General features: G+C 55.8%; 2 protein-coding genes across 7 annotated transcripts in view; both read right to left on the reverse strand.

Annotated features, from left to right (window-relative positions):
* ZNF385C (zinc finger protein 385C) overlaps positions 1 to 17,313 on the reverse strand; it is a 37,059-nt gene extending 19,746 nt beyond the window's left edge. The window contains exon 1 of the mRNA XM_080565245.1: positions 17,171 to 17,313. Coding sequence (XP_080421371.1) covers positions 17,171 to 17,180 — 10 coding nt within the window. The 5' untranslated portion in view covers positions 17,181 to 17,313. The remainder of the gene's footprint in view (positions 1 to 17,170) is intronic.
* The window catches only part of LOC308181698 (uncharacterized protein C17orf113), a 55,698-nt gene continuing 33,482 nt past the window's right edge, over positions 1,037 to 23,252 (reverse strand). For 2 of the 6 annotated variants that reach the window (XM_080565231.1, XM_080565232.1), the window contains exons 3-4: positions 5,381 to 5,760; positions 1,037 to 3,269 (exon numbers count right to left, since the gene is read on the reverse strand). In XM_080565231.1, the coding sequence (XP_080421357.1) occupies positions 1,737 to 3,269; positions 5,381 to 5,760 (1,913 nt within the window). In that variant the 3' untranslated portion in view covers positions 1,037 to 1,736. The other 4 variants (XM_080565233.1, XM_080565234.1, XM_080565236.1 and 1 more) reach the window with 4 other exon arrangements.

The following is a 23,252-nucleotide window of genomic DNA, read 5'->3' on the forward strand; positions in this document are numbered from 1 at the left end:
CCCGGGAGCACCAGCACCACTTGGGACAGACTGCCCTGGTTTTAGGAACATCAGGATCGCACTGCCTCCGACTCCCCGAGCAGCCGAACGCAGTGAACCCGACCTGGACCTCAGAGCAGCAGATGCGAGATGCTGGAGACAGCGATGCTGCACCTGCTGCGTGGGGTTTTTGCTCCTCAGCCTGAGCTGTCCCCACAGCAGGACTGGTTTTGGCAGAGCGCAGCAACCTCCCTGCCCTGCTCAGCACCCATAGAGCCCCCAAAAAGTGTCTCCCCTTCTCCTGGGTGTAGGGATGCTCTGTGCTGCCTGCTCTGGCACCGATACCAGTTCCCAAGTGCAAGCGCCAGCCCGAGGCAAAGGCAAGGGGTGAACTCGGACCACCAGCACCGTGGGCATTTGGGTCAAATCCTGCCAGACTGCACATCCTGGGGATGGTGCGAACTTACCTGGGAGAGGAGCTGAGCTGAATCCAGCAGAGAGACACGGCGCTCCCCACATGCTGGAGCGTTAAGCTGACGTGATGCTTTGGGCTGCTGCTTTGACTTTATTGCAAATTAAAATCAGTACGAAGGATCTTTTCATCCCACCCCTACGGAACTAAAGAAAACATCCCTCCAAGTTAAAAAACCACAACATTATCCCACCTAACACCCAAGGGCACACCATGCAGCACACGCTCCGTTTGGACTCGGTTGCAAGGCTCATGCATGGGCACTAAACCTGGTGACAAAGGCGCCCGTCCCACCTGTCGGCCGTGGAGTTTGCCAAGGCTTCGCTCACTTCAAGGTGAAGGAAGGGTTAAAAGAAAGAAACCAGGCTAAATGAACCCAAGTCTGTCCCAAAATAGATGTTAAAAGACTCTTTCTTTGGTTGCAAGGCTGCAGAATGCTCAGACTGCAAAGGGAGCTTCAGGACATGATGCCTTTTTGAAAAAACAAGGAATTCACTATTATTTCTTGGACCCTTGCTTATAATTTATTCTGTCATTGCAAAAAAAGTCCTTTTGGATATCTTTGTACATTAAACACTAGGAAAGTTAACGTAGATCTTTTTAATATATATATATTTATATATATATTTATATATATACATACACATATATACACAATGATGCATTTAAAAGTTACTATTTCCTCAGTGATTACAATACCGTTCTTTAAATCGCTTGCTTCTGAAATGATCATGACTCGATGCCACTGCTAAAAATACCTTGTGCCGTGTGCAAGGAATACCAACAAGACACCACCAGGCATTTCTGGGTTTGCCACAGAGCTAGAGAGATACGCTGCCTTCTCTGCATTCATTCTCGAGGCTCCGAAATAACAAAAAACAGATATTTTTGCAGAGTATTAAGTAAAAGCTGCCAGATATTGTGCAAAGGCAATGTTACATTTGAGCGCAGGAGAAGATTTGCTTTCATCTCCCCTAAAAAAAAAAATTAAAACCAACACCCTGGAAAGGCCTCATCGCAAGGTGGAATTTCATCTGAGGTGACACCCAAGAGGAACACCTCCAGGATTTGAGATTCTGGCCAATTCAGACGTCTGCTTTGGGGGATGAAGGGCAGCAGTGGGGCCGGCATGGCTTTGTGGAGCATCCCATTCCTTCTTCCCAGCGCGGAGCCGGCCACCGTCATTGCGGTGACTGGTGATGGGGAAGGAGTCATGGAGGAGGTGCTCGGGGCTGCCGTAGGACCTGGCTCCTGCCCGCAGGGCTCTGCCTTCGCCAGCCACCCCTCACTTCACCTGCGCCACGATGAAGCCAGACTCCCGCATGCTCTCATAGTACTCGATGGCCAACGCAAAGTCAAACTCGTTGACGGCTGGCCCATCGATGGCGATCTTCATGAGGTCGGACAGCCCCTCGTCCTTCACGCAGCGCGACCGGCCGCGCTTCAGCAGCTCCCGGCCCCGACTGATCTTCTCGGCCAGCACTGAACCCAACGGCAAGGCCAAGGCGATGGCCGCGAGGATGGCGAAGTCCGGGAAGAGCTCGTGCATCTCGGAGTTGCTGTAAACCAGTTTGACACAGAGGTCCTTGAAGGACAGCTGGCTGAGGCTGAAGACGATCCGCTTGAAGAGGGGGAAATCGCTCAGGGCCCTCTCGCTCACCACCACCCGGGAGTAGGCCTGCAGGAGGAAATTCAGCTCGCTGACCCCATAGCTGCCAATGTCCTCCAAAGACTGGGGGTAACACTTGGGGTTGAAGATGGCCGAGAAGGAGCTGACGGCCTCCAGGACGCTGCTGGGGAACCTGTCCAGCAGATTGCCCCGCACGCTCTCCAGGTAGGTCTCCTTCAGGTGCTCGAAGTGCTTCAGGTGCACCTTGGAGCAGTTGGCCAGCTCCACGCCCTTGTAGTAAAGACGTCTCTCGCCCTCCCGGTCGTCCCGCGGGTGCTCGTTCATCTCGTTGAGGAACTCTTGGAGGTTCTGGCCGCTGGCGCTCTTCTGGGCCTGCAGGGTGGTGGCCGTGGCGGAGACGATGGGCTTTAGGATGGAGAGGTCGAAGTCCTCGATCTGGAAAAAGCGGCTGAGTTTCTGGAAGATGGGGAGGACATCCAGGAGGATCTTGGTGAAGGCCACGAACTGGAACTTCTTGAGCTCTTCGCAGAGGCCAAGGGCCACAGGTGACCGCTCTGCCTCGCTCTCCAGCAGCAGCACCAACGTGGGCCACGAGGAATCGATGGCTTCCACAGCTGGGAAAATAGAAGTCCAGTGGATGGCCTTGGGGCTCCCGAGGTCTATCTCGCAGAGGTCCAGGACACTCCGCAGCTCCTGCAGGCTGTTGCTTTCCCCCCTGAAGCTGGAGTAGAGCCTGTAGACGGCGTCCACGGTGGTCTCGTACTTCTGGAGGTATTCAATGCTGACGATGCTCTGGGTGGGCAGCAGGGAGCTCCCGTGGGACAGGCAGTGCATCTCCGTGAGCAGTGGACAGAGGGAGCTCAGCGCCGTCCCCACCCCGCTCAGCCGCTCAGCCACCAGCGAGGCGCTGTCGGCGCTGAGCCAGGTGATCTTCATGGTGGGGATGCCGAAGGAGCGCATCACCTCGCCCACCTTGCCCGCCACCGTGGAGGCCTCCCCGGCGGGCAGCTCAAAGCTCCCCAGGAAGGTGGTGGAGGTCTGCCCGTTGCAGGGGGAGACGGTGGTGGTGAACATGGCGAGGTTGCGGTGCTCCAGCAAGTCCACCGTCTCGTCCACCACCAGCCCGACAAACGGCGAGGCTTTTATCCTGTGCCTGTCCTCGTTGTGCAGGACCTTGGCGATCGCTGCCTGAGCCAGTTAAGGATGCGCAGGGCAGGCGGGGAGGGAAAGAGAAATACAAATGAACTTTAAAAGCACATGGGAGATGTGCAGCACCCCTAGCAAAACAAGCTGCAAGGCACCCATGCTCAGGTCTCCCCAAAAGCAGCGCGAGGTCCCAAATCTGAGAAGCCCCTAAGCACGTGCTTGGCTCCCACTGGCCACTGGGCACCCGCCTTCAAAGCAAAGCATCGCCCGGAGGAATCGAAGCCACTTTTGCTCATGTTTTAAGCTGCTTGCTGATTTAGGTGCAACAGCTGGGGATCTTAAATGCAAGTGCCTACAAATTGCTCTCAAACCCTGAGTTCAAGATGTTAGCAAATTCTGCTTTCGGTCCCTCAGGTATTTTTTAGGAGCTAGAGAAAGTCAATGAGACATTGGCACATTTGAACTGCAACTTCAGATACACGCTTGAAATTGGAATGTTTTAGCACCCGTTTCTGGATGAAAATATTTCCCTAAATAGTAGCTTAAAACATGGAGCAAGTCCATCAGTCACGGCTGTTTGGCACGGGAGTACCAAACCCAGCTTTCTCATGGAAAGAGCCACAGAAAGCATCTCTGCAAACCTTATTTAAAGCCATGCAACGCTCCCGTGTCCCACCATTCAGCTCACAACTTGCTGTGGCTCGCTTTTTGCTCCGTTCCATCCAAGTGCACAGCAATAGCACTTAAAGCAGCCACGAGCGCTGAATCACGCTGCAAGAGCAGGTTATATTATGGTTGTGTCCGCAGACCTCAAAAGCAATTTTGGCCTTATAATGCTGTGCGAGTTGTATATACAAGTCAACTCCCTGCTGGAAATTGCTTTCTCTTTTCTAATATGCTGCCTCCTGTTTCCCCTGGCCGCATCCCAAGCAGCGAGTTAAGGTCATCTGCTGTGGGCTGAAGGCAGCCAGCTCCCTGCATCCTCCTCCCTCCCCACTTCCTCAGGGCTCCCAAGACCCTGCCTGTGCCAGGAGCTCATTAAGACACCTAACCCCTGCTTCTTCAGCTGTGACTCTGTCACTTTAGTGCTTTTCAAGCAAAGCATGGGCAGGAGCAGCAATAAAACTTCGGGGCATCTCTGCCGCCTTTGCTCCATTTTAGCCATTTCATGGAAATGCCGCCGGTTCAGAGGGAAAACTTTCTCTGCAAGTGCAAAAGCTGTAAGTAGCACTCCAGGCTGAGAAATCTAATTAGTGGATTTAGCCTATCTGCAGTGAAATAGGGCTCTTTATATATATCTAAAAAGCCTGGCAAACTGCCAAGCTTCACTAAAAAATTAATTCGATTTTAACAGGCATGAACCATTTGTAAAATTCAAAAAAATATATGTATCCTTTCTCAACTCTCTGGCTACTCGATCTTTCTGATCACTCGGTTTAGGGCAAAAAGGAGGAAAAGCCCACTGTGCTGGCGTGCCAATTGAAGTCCCGAGCTTTCATCCTTCAAGCCTGCAGCATCAACTCGCAGCGATGGGCATCGCACTCCGACAGCAGGAGTGGCTGCTCCCAATCCCTGTGTTCTCCCAAGGCACACACATGGCTGAGAGCCCCCGGCTCCCTCGATGGAGCTCATTGCTTTCTCTAGCCCCTTCGTCCTCCTGAGTTGTCACATCAGGGAATGACACCAGCAAGGTGCCATGTTTATTATTTTTTAATGTGGAAGCACTTGCCATCAATCTCCACTGAAAATATGGGAAAGCTGGATGATCGCCTGGCTCCAGCACCCATCCAGGTGGGATCAGAACAACCAAGGAGCTGGCTCTGATCTTGCCTCTCCTTGCTTCCCGCAGTCCCTGCTGCAAAAATGCATTTTTTTTTTTTGGCCCTGGTGAGGCAGAGCACACACTCGCCTCCAGCCCTAGCCCACGGGATGGGAGCATGTGCCTAAAGCTCCTGTTCACACACGCAGCAGCTGAAGAAAATCCGGCGATGCCCGACACAACAAGAGCTCAGGGGTGCTGCAAAGCGCGGGGCTCCCAGCACGAGCACCAAAACCTCTTTGCTGCGTGCCACGGGAGCTTCACAGCACGGTCCAGCCCCAAAACAGCCATCGAACACCACGGGCGAAGAGACCCCCAGCCCCATCGTACACACCTGCATCTCCCTGACGCTGCTGGGGTGGTAGTACTCGCTGTGCTCAGAGGCGAGCAGCGCCTGGCATAGGTTGAACTTCTGCAAGTCCAGCAGGGAGGAGCACTTCTCCTCCGGGATCTCCTCCTTGGCCATCCAGTAGACGGTGGTGAGGATGGCCACCTTCGCCGGGTTCACCTCCACCTTGAGGACCGAGCGCAGCTCCGGGTGGCCGTGGACGTGGGCCTCGAAAGCCAGCTGCTCCCGGTTCACCGCCAGCGCCTGGCGGTGGGCGCCGGAGGTGACGTGCCGCAGCAGGGCATGGCGCTGGAAGTTGTCCGTGCCCACGGTAAAGGCGTTCTCCGCTTTACCGTGCTTGTTCTTCACCAGCGCCTGCCGACACTCTATGCAAAACATGAGTTTCCGCTCATAGTCAAACTCCAGCCAGGTAAATTCTTCCTTCCAGTGCTCATTGAAATAGCGCTTACACTTTTTATTGGAATTGGAAGTTTCCCCAGCTGGCTTTTTCCCTGGAGGCACCATATTGCTGTGGCTGGGAAATCAAACACTACGGTTGAACTGAAACGTGCCTTGGAGGAGCAGCCTCTACATTTAATTTAGTCAGGAAGGTCTATTACCACTTTCCTGGTTCGACTGGAGACGAAAGAGACACAAGGGGAAAGGGATTAGGGCCCTCGCAATCCTCAGTCTTTGCTAATTTTTTTTTTCTTGCCTGCTATCAGGGACCTGCGGTGATGGGGGTGCTCAGAGGACAGGACCCTGAGCACTTCTTTTGGTGTCCCCAGCAGCTCTGGGTGCCCGTGGTGGGACCGGCATGCACGGCGTGGTCCTTCACCTGACCACAGGGCTCTCTGAATGCACTCCCAACCAGACCAGACCTTCATGCTGCAGCCAACGTTCGGACGATACGGAAGCTTCAAAGCTGGCTTTCGACAAAACGTTACAAATCAGAGTGTTTGACCCCCCCGAGGAGAAAACATTCAATTCCCCAAACTGCCAGGAAGGACTGAAGCACCTTGCTCACCTCCTCGGGTAGGCAGCATCTCCCAGGCTTGCAGGGAGCCTTGTCCTGGCCAGATTTTGAGCTGAACCCAGATGGCTTTGAGGCCAAGGACCAACTCAAACACATGCCGAGGGCCTGCGTGTGCGCGTTTTCATTCCTTCCTTGCTTTATTTCAGGAAGCCACCAAACCTGCACTGGCTTTGGGGTCAGGTACAGACAGTGCTCCCTGCGTAGCCAGTGCCACCAGCCTGGCTTGTTCCCAAGGGTGGGGGAAGAGTGGAGGAAGAGCCAGGACTCTCCAGCATCTACAGGAGGCTACAAAGCACCTGGGCACATCTTTAAAACAGTTAGCTCAAGTATTTAAGCAGCCACTCAACTCCCTACCTGTACTTACGCCCCACCCAGTCCAATCCTTGTATTCCTCCAGGAACAGGACTGAAAAATCAAACTGAGCCTCGATAAAGAGAGGAGGAGGAACCCAGTGCAGAGCGGGGAAGGGGAGAGAACCAAAGCATGGGGGGAAAAGGAAAGAAAACAGACTTCAGCAGCAGGTCGCCAGTGCAAGCCAGGAAACACTCAGTGTAACTCACTGAGAAACCCACAAGGATTTGGGGTTTTTCTAAAGAACAAAACCCCCAAGGACTGGAGCCATTCCCACAGCCATCATGGAAAGCCTCAGGATTTGGGAATGCCCCAGCCCCCAGCTCTGCTCTGCTTGCAGCCACCCCGCGGCATCGCTGGCATCGCACCGCTGCCTTCAGACCCTTGTCCCCTGCACCCTGCCACCCCCCGGGGGCTGCAAAACAACCTTCATCGAGAGGGTGAGGAAGGGGCGAGCTTCCTCCTGACGCAGGGAATGCAAAGCTGTCCGGGCTTGCAACAGGCATGCAGATTCCCTTTCCTCGTTAACCCTATTTAACGTAACTGCTTGCTTCGCTCCCCAGAGCCAAGCCTCCCTCCTCACCGCACGCCTCTGCAGCACGGCGCAGCCGGGAGCGCTCGGGGGGCGATTCCCAGCACCGGGCAATCGCATGCAAAGTTGCTGCAGCCTCGTCCTCCTCAGGCCGGTGGAAAAGCCTCACCCGCAGCCGCTAAGTGCATCTGCTCTGCAGTCCGTTAATTAGGAAACTGCAAGGGCTTTTGTGAGAGCCGGAGCCAAGACCCGTCTTGCTAAATGTTTCCTCTGCGGTTGCCAGCGCCTGTTGGACGCTCCCCGGGGAACGCAGGCTCTGTCTGGGTAGGGAGCACCCTGGTGCCCCCCCCCGCCCCGTGCCTTGTGCAGGCTCCAAAACTTGGCTCGTGGTCTCGGTGCCCACCTGCCCCGAGCCCCTGGGCTGGGTGGGCATCGAGCTGGGTGCCCTGACCGCAGCAGGGACAGCGCATGGCCCCCAGACTGTCCCCTTGCCGTCACCAACCACGTCTATACGCTGCACCCAGGCACTCGTCCCAGCAAAAAACTCATCCTTGGACAGAAAAAAAAATAATATATATATATATATATACACACATATCAGTGATGGGTCTGGGGGTGCACAGGGCCCATGCAGCCCCGCTGGGGCAGGGCAGGGGACAGTGCAGGGGCTGCTGGCGATGCAGCCGCATCCTGTGCATCCTGGGGCAGCCCCCGCGCACATGGGCTGGCTCCGCTGCCCCTGCTGCAGCTGCCCGCGGGGAGATTTTAGCGCTGTGTGTCCTCAGGAGCAGGCAGCGTGCTGGAGGGGGCGGAATTCAGCTGGGAAGCAGGGGCGTTAATATTGCACCCCAGCTCCTGCATGTGCTGCTCCCGCCAGGAGCACGCAGGCTGGGCAGGGGCACTGGCTGTAAGGAAGTTTGGGCAGGATTTATTTGCAAGACAAGGAGCCCCTGCTGGGACGTGCGTGCCCCAGGTCCCTCAGCCCTGGCCGTGTCACTGAAATGCCCGCCCGGCTCCAGGCAGAGCTTTGCCAAGTGCGAGCAGAGCCGCATGCAACTCCCCCAGCTCCCCGGCCCCGCACGCCCACCCTCCCTCTACACATACGTACCATGGAACCGCTGCCATGAGCTTTGGGGCCAGGGGGCTTGCAAACTTCCCAAGATTTTGGTTTTTATATAGGAAAAAAAAAAAAATCTAATTTAAAAAAAAAAGAAAACGACCAAACACAGAAAAAACAACGCGAAGCCAAAAAAAATAAAATAATCCCCCAGATGCGGGGCGAAGCACCACACACACACATACGCCACCCCCCCCCCCCCGGGCCCCAGCGGGGCTCCCCGCTCAATGCATGGGGCGGGCGCCCCGCGGGCGCTGCCGCGGCCCCGAGCGCGGCGGCGGCTGCGGGAACAAAGCCTGCGGCTGCCGCCCGCGCTCACGGCAGCATGGGAGCAGCCATCTTGCTGCGAGGACTGTCTGGCTCCACCGATGCTCCCGGCAGCCAACGGCGGCAGTGGCCACTAGCGGCAGCCGGGAACGGGGAAGGCCGCGTGGCGGTGGCCACCGTTCGGCCACGGTGGCCACGCGACGGGCCGCGGTGGTCCCTGGGGATGCGCTGCTCGTGGTCCCCAGTGGGATGCTTTGCTGCATGATGGACGGGGGGAAATGGTGATGGCTGTGGGGTACCCGGCTTGTGGCACCCCCTGGGACGCCCCCAGGCTGGGCGCACGCAGCGGGACGCGGCGCAGGAGGCTTTGCACCCACCTGGGTCTGGGCAGAGCCAGGGAGGTGCAGGCAGAGCCAGGACACGAGCACTGCTTCAGCGGGCAGCTGCGGGCAAAGCAGCCCTCCAGCCCTGCCACCAGCATTGAACAAAAATTTGGGATGAGTCCATTTGCTGCCATTGCACTGGGGGAGCAGCCCGAGCTGCTGCCGAGACCCCGTTATCTGCTGGTGGCCTGGAGCTATGGGACTTGTGTTGGCACCTCCACCCCAGTGATATCCAGCAAGCACAGGGCTCCTTTTACACCAAAAATCTTTCAGTATTAAATGCGGGTGCAATTTAGAGCCTCTCAACTTCTTCCAAAAAAAAAAAAAAAAAAGGATTTTCTGCTACCCTTGCTGTCCTCCAAACAAGACTCCCGAGGCCACTAAAACCCCAAAGAGCACCCACGCCCTGCAGGAGCCACCAAGGGACCCTCCCTGCCCCTGGTCCACGGTGCTCGGTGCCCACAGAGGATGCTCTCGGCCCTGCCTCCACCTGCTGCTGGTGCAGAGTCAGGCCCCGATAAGCACCGCGGCCCCACGGTATGTGCCTGGATTAGGACCTGCTTTGTACCTGCCTCCGCACACCGGGGAGGGGATGGCGGGCGGCCCCGGAGTAAATTCCTCTCTCTTCAGGCTTCTCGACATGTCCCGGGGCAAGAGGCTCCTTTCTGCTCTCAGGACATTCCTGCCCGGCCACCTTGGCTCAGGGTTAATGCTTACAGGAGCTGGGTGAAACCAGAGACCGGGTTTCCGGGGCTGAAAATATGCGCTATTTATTCTTGTGCTAATGCAAGTGAGAAAAGAGGACTTAAGGTTTTTAATCAATTTTCAGGCTGCTGCGTCCTCTGCTTTGCAGCTCCTGGGGACAAAAGTGCAGAAGTCAGCTGGGCTGTCCTGGCCAGCAGCAGGCTGCATTTCCACCCTATTTCCAGAGGGAGCAGCCCGGTCTGACCCCACAGGCTGCTCCTGCCCTTTGCATCCTCAGGGGAGCCACCAGAGCCTGGACCAAAAGGACGAGGACGAGGAGGAGGAAGACCAGCACCAAGCCCGATGCCCGATCAGCACCAGAAGCAACCCCGGTTGCTTCCAACTGTCGCGAGCTAAAGGCAGCCACGTGAAAATAAATAAATAAATCGGCAGCAGGGAAACAAAACCAGCTCGAGACGAGAGGCAAGGTGGAACAGGCAGGGCAGCGAAACGCCGCGGGGCAAACAAACACACGGCAGCGCTCGGCCTCCTCGCAGCAGGGGCCCCCAGCTCGGTTCTCAGCACAGCCAGGAGAGACAGCGGGTCTGGGGGGGCAAACAGCCCTACAAAGGGTCCCCCGGGATTTAGGCACTGATGTCCTTGGGGGTAAAACAGACGTGCCTGGCATGCTTTTCTCCAGGCACCCAGGATGTTTTTGCTGGATTTTGCTCCCCCAAGCTGCTGGTACAAGCGTCTGGTACACAGCAGCATCCATATGGGGGGGCTGAGCAGCTTCTGTCCGCCCCCAGGGCTTGGGGACCCCACAACCTGCATGATAACCATCAGCTGGGACGATGGAAGGGACCAGAGCTGCCTGCCCAGGGCATGTACCACCCACAGACGACAGTAATTATTTTGCCCTTTACCTTTGCAAAGGGGTATCGGGGGGTCAGGAGTCAATCACAATATTTCCATTTACTCCCATGCAGCAGCAGAAGCCTTGATTTGATTTAATCATCGCTATTTTTCTCCGCCGCGACATGCCTGGAGAGCTCGGCGGGCAGGTGACCTATGTGCACGAGCGCATTTATCATCAGCATGGCACGACGGGCGGCCGCTGCCTCGTGAGCCAGTTTCCACTCACACCCCGTGCCTTCAAAGGTGAAACCAAAACCGAGCTGCTGCCCGGGGGGGTCAGGCTGAGGCCAGCACCCAGCCCCACATCCTAGGGCTGCTTTTTCCCCATAGATTTATTTTCCCATTATCGCTTTTCCATCTATAAGAAGCTGAACAGAAAAGCCAACCGTATTACCCCAAAAGATATTAAATCCCCGAGTCCAAACCTTGTGAGATTTTGTTTTTCTTCTATGCATTAAGATTTTTAACCTCATCTCTCGGGAATGACTCATGCTTTTGGAGCAGGGAAGGAGCTGCTCGTGCTCCCAAAGCCGCTAACAAAAGCGAGCTCCGTCCCCTTTGGGTTCCCAAGCCCACCGGCCCTCCGGTGCCCAGCCCCACGCCTCTGCTCCCAAATCCTGCGCTCCCAGACCCAAGGGGCTGCAGGGAGGAAAGCAGCACGCTGCCCCACAGGTCCCTGCTCCCAGACCCCCATCCCCATCAGGATGGCACCGGGATGAAGCCAGAGGCTGGGAGCAGAGCAAGCATGCAGAGGACGCGACGAGCGCTGCACCGGCGGCACCGCCGGGCACTGCAGCAGCATCCCTCGGCACCCGAAGGTGGTGACAGTTCAATTTAATTTCTGCTGTGCACAGAGGAGGAAGGAAAGCTGCTGAGAAGCCTTGGTCTTGGGTAGGAAAGAGCCATCCCTCTGCGAGGGAGACAGCACTCAACGCCGTGTCGTCTCAGACAGACGGGGAAGACGCCTGCAAGCCCCGGGTTTGCTGCCTGGCCAGGCACGGCTGCCTCCTTCTGTAGGGTCCACACTCTCGCAGCATCACTGCAGTGAGGCTGGAGGGTCACGGGAGGAGCAGGCACCCCAGCTCAGGGCACCCCAATATTCCTCCCTGCTGTGTCCCAGCTCCCCGTGTCACCCAGACACCCTGGGCTTTGCCCCTTCTCTGCTGGGGCCCTTCCAGCACCTCTTTGGGCACCCGAGTTCTGGCCTGGACACGCTCAGGACCTTGCAGAAGGGTCTGGGTGGGCTGCGAGGCCACGGAAAGCACAGGGTGCCAGCAAGGAGCAGGAAGCCCCCGGAGCTGCCACCGCAGGGACCCACGTCCCCAGCCCTCGCAGCCACCACGTGGGACACGCCACCTCTCGCCTCCGTCCCCTTGTCACATCCTTCTGCCTGCGTGACGCGATCTCGCAGGGAATCAGCCCCGAGATAAACTCTGATGACATCCCTGCAAACGCCCCGGCACAGACAGGGCGGTTTGTCTGGGCTGGCAGGGAGGGGGGACAGCATTTATCTGTCCCCCGTCGGTGACCCCAGCCCGGGGCTGCAACGCTCCCACTGCCCTCATCAGAGGCAGGCAGGGGTTTTGCTCGCCACGGTGTGGCTGCAGAGAAGGGAAATGTCCCTGCTGGCGAGGAAAAAGAGCGGGGACAACGTGATGTCCCACACCCAGCTGCCTCCCAGCCAACGCACCTGGTCCTCAAAAGGTACCTCAGCCGCAGCGGGGACGGGATCCACGGCAGGAACACTGCATATTGATACGATAAAATAGCTATAAAAGAGCAAAAAAAAAGAAAAGCCCTCTAATCTGAGCCCTGCTCCCTCAAGTGTTCCCCTCTTCATCATCGCCTTCCTCTTCTGGGGATGATATCAGGGGCTCAGGGTGTTTCCAAAAGGGAGCTTGAGTGGAAACCTGGAGCCCCAGCTTAGCTCAGCCTTTATTCTGAGCATCATTTAAATCATAAAAATTACAGCCGATCCCAATTCATTACAGCCAGGGAGCAGCTGACAGAAATGAAAAGGGAGAAAAGACTCAAAATTGATGCTTTCTCACCATTTCAGCAAAATAACCAATTTGGAACAAATTACGGGGCTCCCTTCTCTACCGGCCTTTTGAATTGCCTCTGAGCGAAGGCACATTTTTCATCGCGTGGCATTTCCTCCATGGCAGGGATCGTTAATGATTCCTTTTAACGAAGCACCTGGGGGCAGGTGAACCCGGCCACACTTCATCCCTGGCACTCTGCGAGCGGGACCAGCCCTTCCCTTGACACCGAAGGAGGGGGACAGCAGCAGGAACGGGAAGGGACAGGGGCTCGGGGGGACAAGGGACGTGCCCAGGGTCACCTGCAGACAGGTGGCACAGCCCAGAGCCAGGAAAGTAAAAGGGCCCATTTATACCCTTTCCCCCCCAAATTTTATAAAGGTCAGAGCCCTCTGCCTCCCCCCTGCTGCTTTCTGCTTATTTTGGGGTTTTAGAGCAGCCCTGAGAACAGAGCCTGTCATGCTTGCGCTGACAGCTGCAGAAGCACATAACTCTCCACTAAGTCTGCCCTGGGGCGAGCCTGGTCATATTCAATGTTTGGAAGCAGACGCACATCTGTCATTATTTTTTAATTAGATTTTTATTTCCTACCGCTAGTATTTCATTGTAATTTCCGCCACTCCTACCCGGGCCGTGCTAAGATAATCACTTCGGAGAAGAGTGGGAACAGCCAGCCTACTTGTTCGAACATCCCGCTCCGCAGAAGGAGAAAAAAAAAAAAAACAACAAAAAAACCAATCTGTTAAATACCCAGCCCCTGCAGTAATTACAAGCTTAAGGACATCGGCGGGTGCTGGAATGGGCCATCAAAGCGCCGGTGCTGGCAAAGGGCTTGTCAGCAGGCTGCTGGGAGCATCATTTGCACAGAAACTTCAAAAAAAAGTCGGCGTCTGCTTGCAGTACTTGTCGGCGATCCATTACTCAAGAAAGGTGAAGCGTAATTAAAAATGGTTTTAAATAAAAAGTGATTTCTGCCCTTGGCTTGGGGATATTTCTAGCCCATATCAGACTGGAGGTCGGGATGAGATGACTGCTCGGTCTAAAAATATTGCGGAGGGGAGGCTGCCGGAGGAATTCCGGCTCAGGCTCCCCAGTGCCTCTCTGGGATGTCGGTAACGGCTGAGGGCTGGGAACAGATGTTTTCCCCGGGACATTTCTGAGAGTAAGCCCCCAGGAATAAGAGCAACTGCTGCGTTTACAGGAAAATTCACCCAAAACAACCTTAGGAAAAGCAAAGTTCCGCCGTCAGATGGAGAGGCCCCGGAGCGGCCGGGCAGGACAGAGCACAATGCGCTCCTTGTTGTGCCAGAAGCGCACCCCGATCCCTCCCTGAGCCCGGCGGTGACGGAGGCCAACGTGCTCCGGCTCTGATAACCCGGGCACTGAACCAGAGCCGTTCGGGGCGCAGGGTGAGGAAGCAGCCACTGCTGCCATCCTGTGATGTCTGCCAACCACACCGCCCTTCGACAGCATCGTGCCCATGGGCCCACGCGCACACGGGTAAGAAGATGATTTCCAGAGGGAGCAAGAAGCAACGAAGTCACCATTTACCCATCGCGAGCTCAAAGCAACACCACGGCCCCAGTTTTACCCTGCAGCACGGGAGCAAGCCCTGAAACCTGGGGGTACAGAGCAGGGACACCCCCAGGCCAGGACTTCATCGCCTACCCCAGCAGCATCCCCGCGTCCCCCCACGGGCACCACCACCGCCCGGGGAGCCCAGCATTTCCCAGGACCACACCTGAGCCCATCCCGGTGCTTCCCTTCTACCTCCAACCTGGGCAAATTCCCAGCAAGCCGCTCGCAGTGCCTGATTTTCAAGGCAAGACAAAACCTCACAGAGAGCCAAGAGCCCCCCCAACACCTTTGGACCACGCTGCTCCTTATCGTAAGGGGGCTTTGTCCCTGCTGTGCTCCTGAGCTCACTGAGGCTGGGCAGCAGCTCCCAGAGCTGGGAGAGCTGCAGGAATTTGACAAGTGCAAACAAAAACAAGGAACGGGAAAAGCAGGAGCACAAAATCCTGATTTAAAACTCTGCTTGCGTATTATAGCAGAGTATAAAAAAAAATAAATAATGTGGCATTTATAATTTCAAATGTTAGCAGTCACCTTAGGCAGAGAGAGCGCTTGCATCCCAACCGGTTACAGCTTTACAAACGTACTGCGGAGCTGCAATGTCTTAAGAAAATAACTTTTCTTCAGTCAAAACGTTGAAATTCAGGGCATTGCGGGGCCTTCACCTTTTTTCTTGAGGAGGTGTTTGAAACATGAGGGGGTGAGAAGCCCTCACCCTTGCCACACGCACGCACTTCACAAGGCACGGTCCTAACCTGAGCAGCACGATCCCGGCTCAGCACAGGGCAGCGAGGCTGGGCTGATCCCTTCTCCTTGCTCTGCCGTTTGAGGGGACCTGGAAACTTATCCAGGGGCTAAGGAGGAAGAAAGCAGACTGAGGAAAAATAAAATTAAATGAAGTATTCTGCTACGGCGGTGGGTACAGTCTGTGCATATATCCATGCATGCACACACAAACACATCTGTGTGTCTGCTGCATTTTAAAGATTAAAATTAAAGCTTTAGGGGCTTTACAACATTTCCTACGTATCTGAGACAGCAAGCTTCGCTTTTTGTTGTTGTTAAACCTGTTTTGTCTGAGCAGCATTATAGATAGATATCCCACATACTGTTACGCATTCCAGGAATACAGGGAAAGACAGTTCACGGAGGAAGGACCATGTTTCAAGCCATTAGAAAAATTAAAGTGATCCATATGAGACAGCTGACGAGCAAGGCCGTAGTTAAAAAAATGACAGCACCTCGGCCAAGCCCTGTCAGATGTGCCAGTTCAATAACATCCGTGATTGCCCCGGACTTGCTGCTCTCAGAAAACCCCAGACAGCACCACGCACGGTGCTGCGATAAAGTATAGCAGGCGTGTGCGTGCATGGGTGCGTGCACACGTATGTGCACACGCATGCACGGGGGCACAGCACCAGCTGCCCTGCACAGCACAAAGCCTGCTGGCACGGGCAGCAGCGAGGCGCACGGCTCTGCTGGAGGCTCCCGCAAAGCCCCGTCCTTGCTCCAGCAGCGGCGCGGGAAGTTCTTGCTGATGACAATAAAAGCCCCCAAATTCCCAGCCGTGAAGCTGTGCGTGAAATGGGCGCGAGAGCAAGCGTTACACTTTGCTTGCTGCCGCAGCTCAACTCAATGAGCCTGAGCCTGCCAAAAAAAAAAAAAACCACCACACGACAGAAAGCCACAAACACCACAGAGCCTCGTGAGCTTTTTTAACTGCTTCTCCTTCAAAGGCGCTGCCTGCCCCCTTCTCCCCACCCAGCCTCGTTTCACATGAAAAGCATCAAACGCTCACGGTGCGGGCGCAGCGGGAGAAACGGAGCCAGAGGATGCCCAGGACTCAGAGCTGACCCCCAGACGCAGAGCAAGGACAAAATAAAGCCGTGTCAGCCCACAACCCGTTTCTTCCTCTTTTTTTTTTTTTTTTTTTACAGCCCTGGGAAAAATCAATAAGATGCAGTGAATCAAACTCTGCTTGAATCCCATAAGTAATTAGGATTAGCAGGCTGGGAGCTGAAGAAACAAGGCTGCATGTGTGCTTGGGCAGGGGAGGGACTGGTTTGTGGGTGTACGATACAGGGCTGAGTCGATTCAAAGAAAAAGAACAGCTTTTAAATGGCTTTTCAGGCAGGATGGAAATAGGGAACAATAGGGATCTGATTTGCTTCAAAAGAAGAAAATCTAATGATGGCAACTGAGTACTGCGAAACCCCGATGGGTGCAGGACAGGGCACGGAAAAGCCCCTACAGGTGAACCAATATTTGTGCTTGATGCTGAGCCTCCTACCAGCCACCCATTCCTGAGCCCAGGCTCCTTAAATTCCACATATTTCTGTAGCTCTTTCCCAGCAGCAAATAATCCACGTCAATTTTTCACTACCGAGAGTTAAGCCTACAGCCAAAACTGCAGAAGGGAAAAAGAGACGCCCCCCGCCCCCCCCCCCCATAATCTCAGCAGAGCTACCCAGAAATCAGGAAGATTTAAATAAAAACAATAATAAAAAAGGAACAATTCACGTACTGACTGATCTCAGTTTGCTCAGGTCACTCGGCAAAAGCTGGCTGCTGGCACGGGCGCTTGAATCCCATCCGTGCAGCCGGGGACGTGCCCAGGACGAACACCGCGCACCTTGCCCTGCACCCACGGGATGGACACCGGGTGCCACCGCCAACCCCGGCTAAAACCCAGACCTTGCGCCGCCCAGGGCTCCTCGGAACACACGCAAGAAGCTTCCCTCTAAACCTTACCCTCCGTAAAGAAACGAGCGGCGACCCCGCAGCCGGCTCTCCGGTACCTGCCCAGCTCAGCGCAGCGCGAAGCGATGGGGACCGACCGGGATGCCACCAGCCGGGCGCAAGCGATGGAAGGAAAGTTGCGTTTCACCCACCTAGCAGCATTTTGGATCCGGCCTCGTCGCCTCCACGCTGCTGGCAGCTCCCCTTCGCTCGGCGTTGACTTACCGCGGCTGCATGGCTCGCCCGCAGCCGGGCGCCTCCGTGCCTGGATGGAGCCGCTCGGACCCCGAATAAAAGCGCAGCGCCCCGCTGCTCCGTGCCCCGCAGAGGTGCCAGCCGCTCTCCCACGCGTCCTGCCCAGCCCCAGCCTCTCTCCCTGCTGAGGTCCCGGCCCAGGGACGGGGATTAACGTGAAAATCGGGTGGGAGGGAGGTCGGAGGCACCTCGCTGCGGTGCCCCCTCTCCCTGCTCCTCCTCCTCCTCCCCTTCCCTGGAGCAAAGCACAAGCGCTCTTTTCTTTTCCGAGGCTGGCGCAGAGTAAACTCCAGGGCTGCCAAAGCAAAGAAAGTTGGAGCGGAGAGGAAGGAGCCTGCAACGGGCTTCAGCTGCACGCCCCCAGAACCTGCCCCCTCCGAGTGCCGAGGATTTCCCCCCCCCCCCAATTAGGGAGGGTGATTTGGGGAAGGGGTCGGGATGAGGCTGCGCCGGGTCTGTGCCGCTGGGCTGGGACCTGCTGGGGTTGCCTGGGGAGGGGATTGATGGCTGCAGCAGCCCCTGGTTAGGGAGCTCCAGGGGATACCTCCCCAAAATCCCCTCCCTGAGGGGCAAGCACGGATGGTGGGATGAGCAGAGCTCCCTAAACCCCAGCGTCTCGTTCTCTTGGGAAGTGCATCCCGCACGCATCCGTGTGCATCCCCCACAGCAAGTCCTTGGCTGATTTCAACCCCGTTTAGCCCCGGAGCATCCCCAAGGGGTTCAGGACTCGGGAAGGAGACGCAGGGCTCACCCCACACCCCCAGCTCGTTCCTTTTCCTATTAAAAGCAAGAACCCCCCCGAAGCCACCCACCCAGCCCCGCAGGATCCCACCCTCCCCAGCACAGCATCCCTGGCGCAGCGCTTTGAGCTGCCCCTGGCCGCCAAACTCCTCATTAAACACAATTCCCCCTTAAAAGGGAAATTAAAAACCAACTCCGCGTGGGTGTCAAGACATCAGGGATGACGGGAAGGGATGGGCACCCGGGGGACGCCAGGCTCTGGCTGCTGGAAATGGGGCAGGGGCTTCCCCAGCCTCCTGTGCCAGGGGGTTCTGTGCGACCCCCCCCCGAGCTTTGCCGTCCTCCCCCTCGTTTGCATCACAAAGCTGGGGGGAACCGAGCATCCCCAGCATCTCCACGCTTTTTGCTTCTCGGGCTGAGCTCGCAGCCTCCGTAGCTGCTCGGGAGGAGAGTTTCACGACCTGATTGCACAGCGCCTTTTAAAGGGAGAACTGATTAAGAACCTGCTCGTGAAATGAGGGAAAAAAAATAAAACAATCTTGTCAACCCCCGTGCAGGCTGGGGATGAAAGCAAGGGAAGAACAGGGAGGAATTTAAATACTTTCCTCAAGCAGACAATTCAAAGGAGCGGGCAGAAAACCGTCTCCTCCAGGTCTGAGCAGAACGAGAACCGAGACAAAGAGCAAACGACCAAAACCCGGAGGAGCTGCAGCAGCTAGACAGGGCACTTTTGGGCTAGATTTGCACATTTTGGTGCCCCGTAGCAGCGTGCTGCCGTGCTGGGCACAGGGTATTGCTTTCAGGGTCGTTAGCAGCAGTAAGTTTAGCCGGACAGTCGCTAATCTGGAATTGACAGCTGGGTCCGGCCCGCCTGTTGCCAGCTCCCAGCAGGCTATTTAAACCTGATATTAATTTGTTTAATGTCAGCAGCAGTTTGGCGTTACCGCGAGCGAGCATTAAGCAGAGGGGAACGCAGAGGTGTAAAGACCACGGGGACGGGGCTGACACCCAATGACCCCGGGCAAATTTGGGGCATTTCCCCCTGCTCCTGCAGGGCCCAACTCCTCCAGCCCCCAGCATTTTGCCCAATTTCACCAATAAATGATTTTCCTGCCCTGGCTGGCGCTGAGTCCATCCCAGCGAGGCTGGCATTGCCACAGCCAAGCAGGCGTGAAATGAAGGGGCGGGAGAGAGAGCGCAGCGTGGGACAGTGTGGTGTTTTATGGCCGGGCCTTTGTGGCCAGCTGGAGAAGATGCTAATTGCAGGTACTGATTACAGACCACCGCTATTAACGCCTCCTGCCCTCCCCTGCCCAGCTGCAGCTGATCACTGGAATTCCCCCGCACCGCAGCCGCGGGTCCGGCCGGTGCATAGCTTGCTATATTTGTTCGGGGATGCTGCACGAGTCCTCCCACCAGGTCCCGGACCTGCTTCACCCAGCGACAGCACCCAAGGGAGCAAAGCCTGGGGCCGCTTCTTCCCAAAACATCCTCTTTGGGACGGGGCTGCCCGTGGGCCTGGAACAACAGGCTCTGCAAGGAGAGCAGGATGCTAAATAAAAAGTCAACGCTGATGGGCACCGCCGCGCCAGGTGCTGCACGCACCCCGCGGGTACCATTTTCTGACACGGGTTGTTAACGAAATTCAGGGCCCTAATGGCAGAGCATTAGGAGGAGGAGGAAGCGGTGACGGAAGCAGATGTTTCTTTGCAAAGCCACGGGGCTGCAGCAATCCTCTGCAGAGCTTCCAGGAACAGGGAGAGCCGAGGAGCTGGGGGGCAGAAGGGGCTGGCGCAGATGGGGGGGAAGCGAGGGGCTGCACGTCGCAGCCTGCCCCGGCACAGCCACCACTCCCTCGCCAGCAGGGCTCATCCCAGGGGAGATGAATCCCAAAGGAGGATCCCCAAACAACCCCCAGCAGCTCCGCAGCACCTGGCTTGCTCCAGCAAGTCTGCTCAAGCTGCGCCCGAAGCCCAGGCGGGCAGCGATGCAGAGGCAGAAGGAGGGGGCTCAGGAAGCAGGAAAAAAAATTAACATTAAAAAGTGAAATTAAAGAGCTGCTCTTCCACATCTCTTCTCCCAGCATCTCCATCAGCTGGTGGCACAGCTGCTGCCAGCACCAGTACGGGATGGGACCACAGCCAGGTGGCACTGGGGAGATGCATCCCGGAGGTGGTGGGAAGCTGCGTGCGGCACAGACTGAAATGCCCAAAACCACCTCCCATGGGAGCAGGGCTCAGATGCTGCCGTGACCACCCAGCCATGCAGCAGGCACCTGGCACGACGCAGCCACAGCCAGCACCACGCTGCTCACCGCTACCAGCACGCATCCCACCCATCCACCAGTCTGGCCCAGTTTGGGCACAGGTGTCCCTATGTCACCAGTTTCACTGGGCTCCTTGTCAGGATGGGCACCAAGAACCAGAAGGGAAAGATCACTCTGAAACCTACTGAGGTCAGTGTTAAAATCCTCCCCAGCCAAGACGCAACAGGAATGGGCTCTCACCAATTTTAGCCTCCAAAAGCAGCCTGGCAAATACCGCCCGGATTTGGCAAAAAACACGTAAATAAATGAGAAAGGAGACAGAGGGATAAAAACCAGCAGGAAGCTTCCCCCCAGGACTGATGAGGCTTCCTTGAGCCTTTCTGGCTGGCTTTGTTCTCTGAGGATTTAGGGTATAATTTGGGGGTGAAAGACGCCAGATAGGATCAGGACTGATACACCTGGAGGACGTGTATCGGTTTTCTTCCTGCTCTGAAATTTGAGCCCCGCCATAAGCAGAACGGCTCAGGCGTGGAACAAGCGCCTGGGGTTGATGCCGGCGAGGGCAGGAAGGCAGGCGCTGACCTTCCCTGCTCCCGGCCCCGCTCGGGATTAAGATAACAGATTTTAAGGGCTGACTTCCCCCCAGGGGGGGGTTCTCACACAAAGGGGATGGGGTTTGCTGCTGGCCAAAGCTGCAGGGCTTTATTTATTTATTTTTAAAACAACTTCCTTTGATCCTTTAACGAACTAATTTCATTTTAATGAATTCTTCCTGGAGATTTCTGTGCTTACTTGGGTAAGAAGAGCAAGGTGGAGCAGGGAGCCAAGCGATGCCATTCATGTGCAAGGAGAAGGCGAGGGGCAGCGCAGGGCACGGGAGGCTTTACCACAATGCTGAAGGTTAACCCCGATTTTCCCTGTGGAGGCAAGGTCTGGTCTCATCATGTTATCTGGGCTCCCAACAAACACCTAAGCTTTTCTTTCCTCTTACTTTAATCTTGCCGTTTCGGGAGCAGAGAACAATATTGCCCTTTCATTAATTCCAGCTCCTGGGAGAAATCTCAGTGATGGAAACACTCAATTAAGGGCCTTTTTTTTTTTGTAGCAGATCAAGGCATCAAAACATAGTTTGCCCCTCATTTTAGCGCTGATCCACCTCCAAAAAAAAAAAAGGTAGCTTGAAGTTAAGTATTCTCAAAATTCCCGTCCTGTAAGAGCCACGAGAGCTGCTGCCCAGGTGTCACCATGGAGAACAGCCACCCCGGGAAGCAGAAGTGCCACATCCCTGGTGACATTAAACAGGGGCTCAGTCCATTGTCACCCTCACAGGGGACAGGGCTGGATGCCCACACAGAGCCCCAGGGACAAGCAATGACTTGAAAACAGGAGATGCCTCGCTCAGAGCGGCAGGATTTGGTCCCCATCACCATTAATCTCCCCTTTCAAAGGGAGAGGCCTAATGACAAAGGCATCCAGAACAGGGCCGCAAATAGGTGGAGAAACCGATCACCCAAAACCATTTAATTACTAGGAGAAGAGATGGAAACTGCGCCTTTTGAGCGTTTCAGAGACTGTGTCATATTTTCCCTTTGATTTAGGAGGGCAGGAGGGAGCCCCCAACCCCGCTGCAGGTTGTGACCACTGGGATGGCTCCTGCAGTGAGCCCGGTGTTGGGAACAAAGGAGAAAAACCTCAGGTTTTCCACAGCCACGAGCAGTCCTAAACAAGCACATCCATCCTAATCCCCGCTTTTTCGGGTCTCCAGCCACATCCCAGGGACATCCCAGGGCCTCGTGGTGCTGCTCCCTGTGACACAGTGATGAACGAAACAAAATTATTCCTCGTAAATCTACGGCTGTAGAAAAAGGTGAGGGAGTTTACAAGGAGCAGTAACAACCTGGGGGCAGAAGGGGGGAAGGAAACCCAACTGCAGGTGCAAACAGCCAGCCCAATTAAGCAGCAGCCCTGCTCTAACACTAATTGCCTCCAAGGCACTGGGAAGAGGTCAGCGCAGGGCCCATAGGGCGAGCACCAAACAGTTCTTGTGTGCCGATGCTCAGAGTTGGGCACGGTCACTCCAACAGCCACCCCAGCCGTGCACAGGCACCACAATTATCACAGGGGCCATCAGCTTTAATTAAGACACGCTCGTGCTCCAAGGGACTGAGCTAACGGAGTCTCCATCACCACCGTGGCTGCATCGATCAGCGATGATCAAGCCGACGACAGCTCCAAAACGACAGATCCTTAACGATTGATCATAAACCTTAAGGAAGGCGCTGTAAAACGATCAGTTCTCAGCAAAACTGGAGCATCCTCTGAGCCTCCACCCCAGACTGCAGCACCAGTGCCCGACCTTGCAGCCCGTGCCAGCCGAAACGCGGTGACCGGGGCCAGGTCCCCACCGCGGGGACACAGAAGCCCCTCGGGGGCTCGGCTGTCACGATTTCTTCAATTTGCCAGAATCTGTGTTTTTTTTTTCCTGCATAAACACGCAGCGATACCGGCCTGTAAGAGGAAGGAGAGATCACCCTGGGAAAGATGACATCCAGCGTGACGAGGGGAGATCATCTCTTCATAGAAAATTTTATATTGCTTACGACTTACTGTCTGGGAACATAAAACAGTTTAACCAGCCAGCCCTAAATCACCCTGACAGCTTTACACTACCCACAAATCTCCGCTCGCACTGATCCAGCTCCATCCTACCTATCTCTCCCCCCCCCCTATTTTTAGGTTTTATTATTATTTTTGATGTGCGCTTTCTCCACTCTTTTCTTCTGGAGCCTGGCACACGCATGTGCACACGCGTTGAGACGGGGCACAGAGAAGCTCAGGATGGGAAGTGCCAGGCTCCCAGCTCTGTTCCCTGGAACCCCAGACAAGGCACCCCCAGGACTCGATCGCCCCCCTGCTGCTGCCCTTTGGGACCTGTGCATCTCTTGGGACCCTCGTGCTGGCTTGTGCTTGTG

Source organism: Anser brachyrhynchus (genome assembly GCF_964034855.1).
Source record: "Anser brachyrhynchus genome assembly, chromosome: 22".
In the NCBI taxonomy this organism is placed as follows: domain Eukaryota; kingdom Metazoa; phylum Chordata; class Aves; order Anseriformes; family Anatidae; genus Anser; species Anser brachyrhynchus.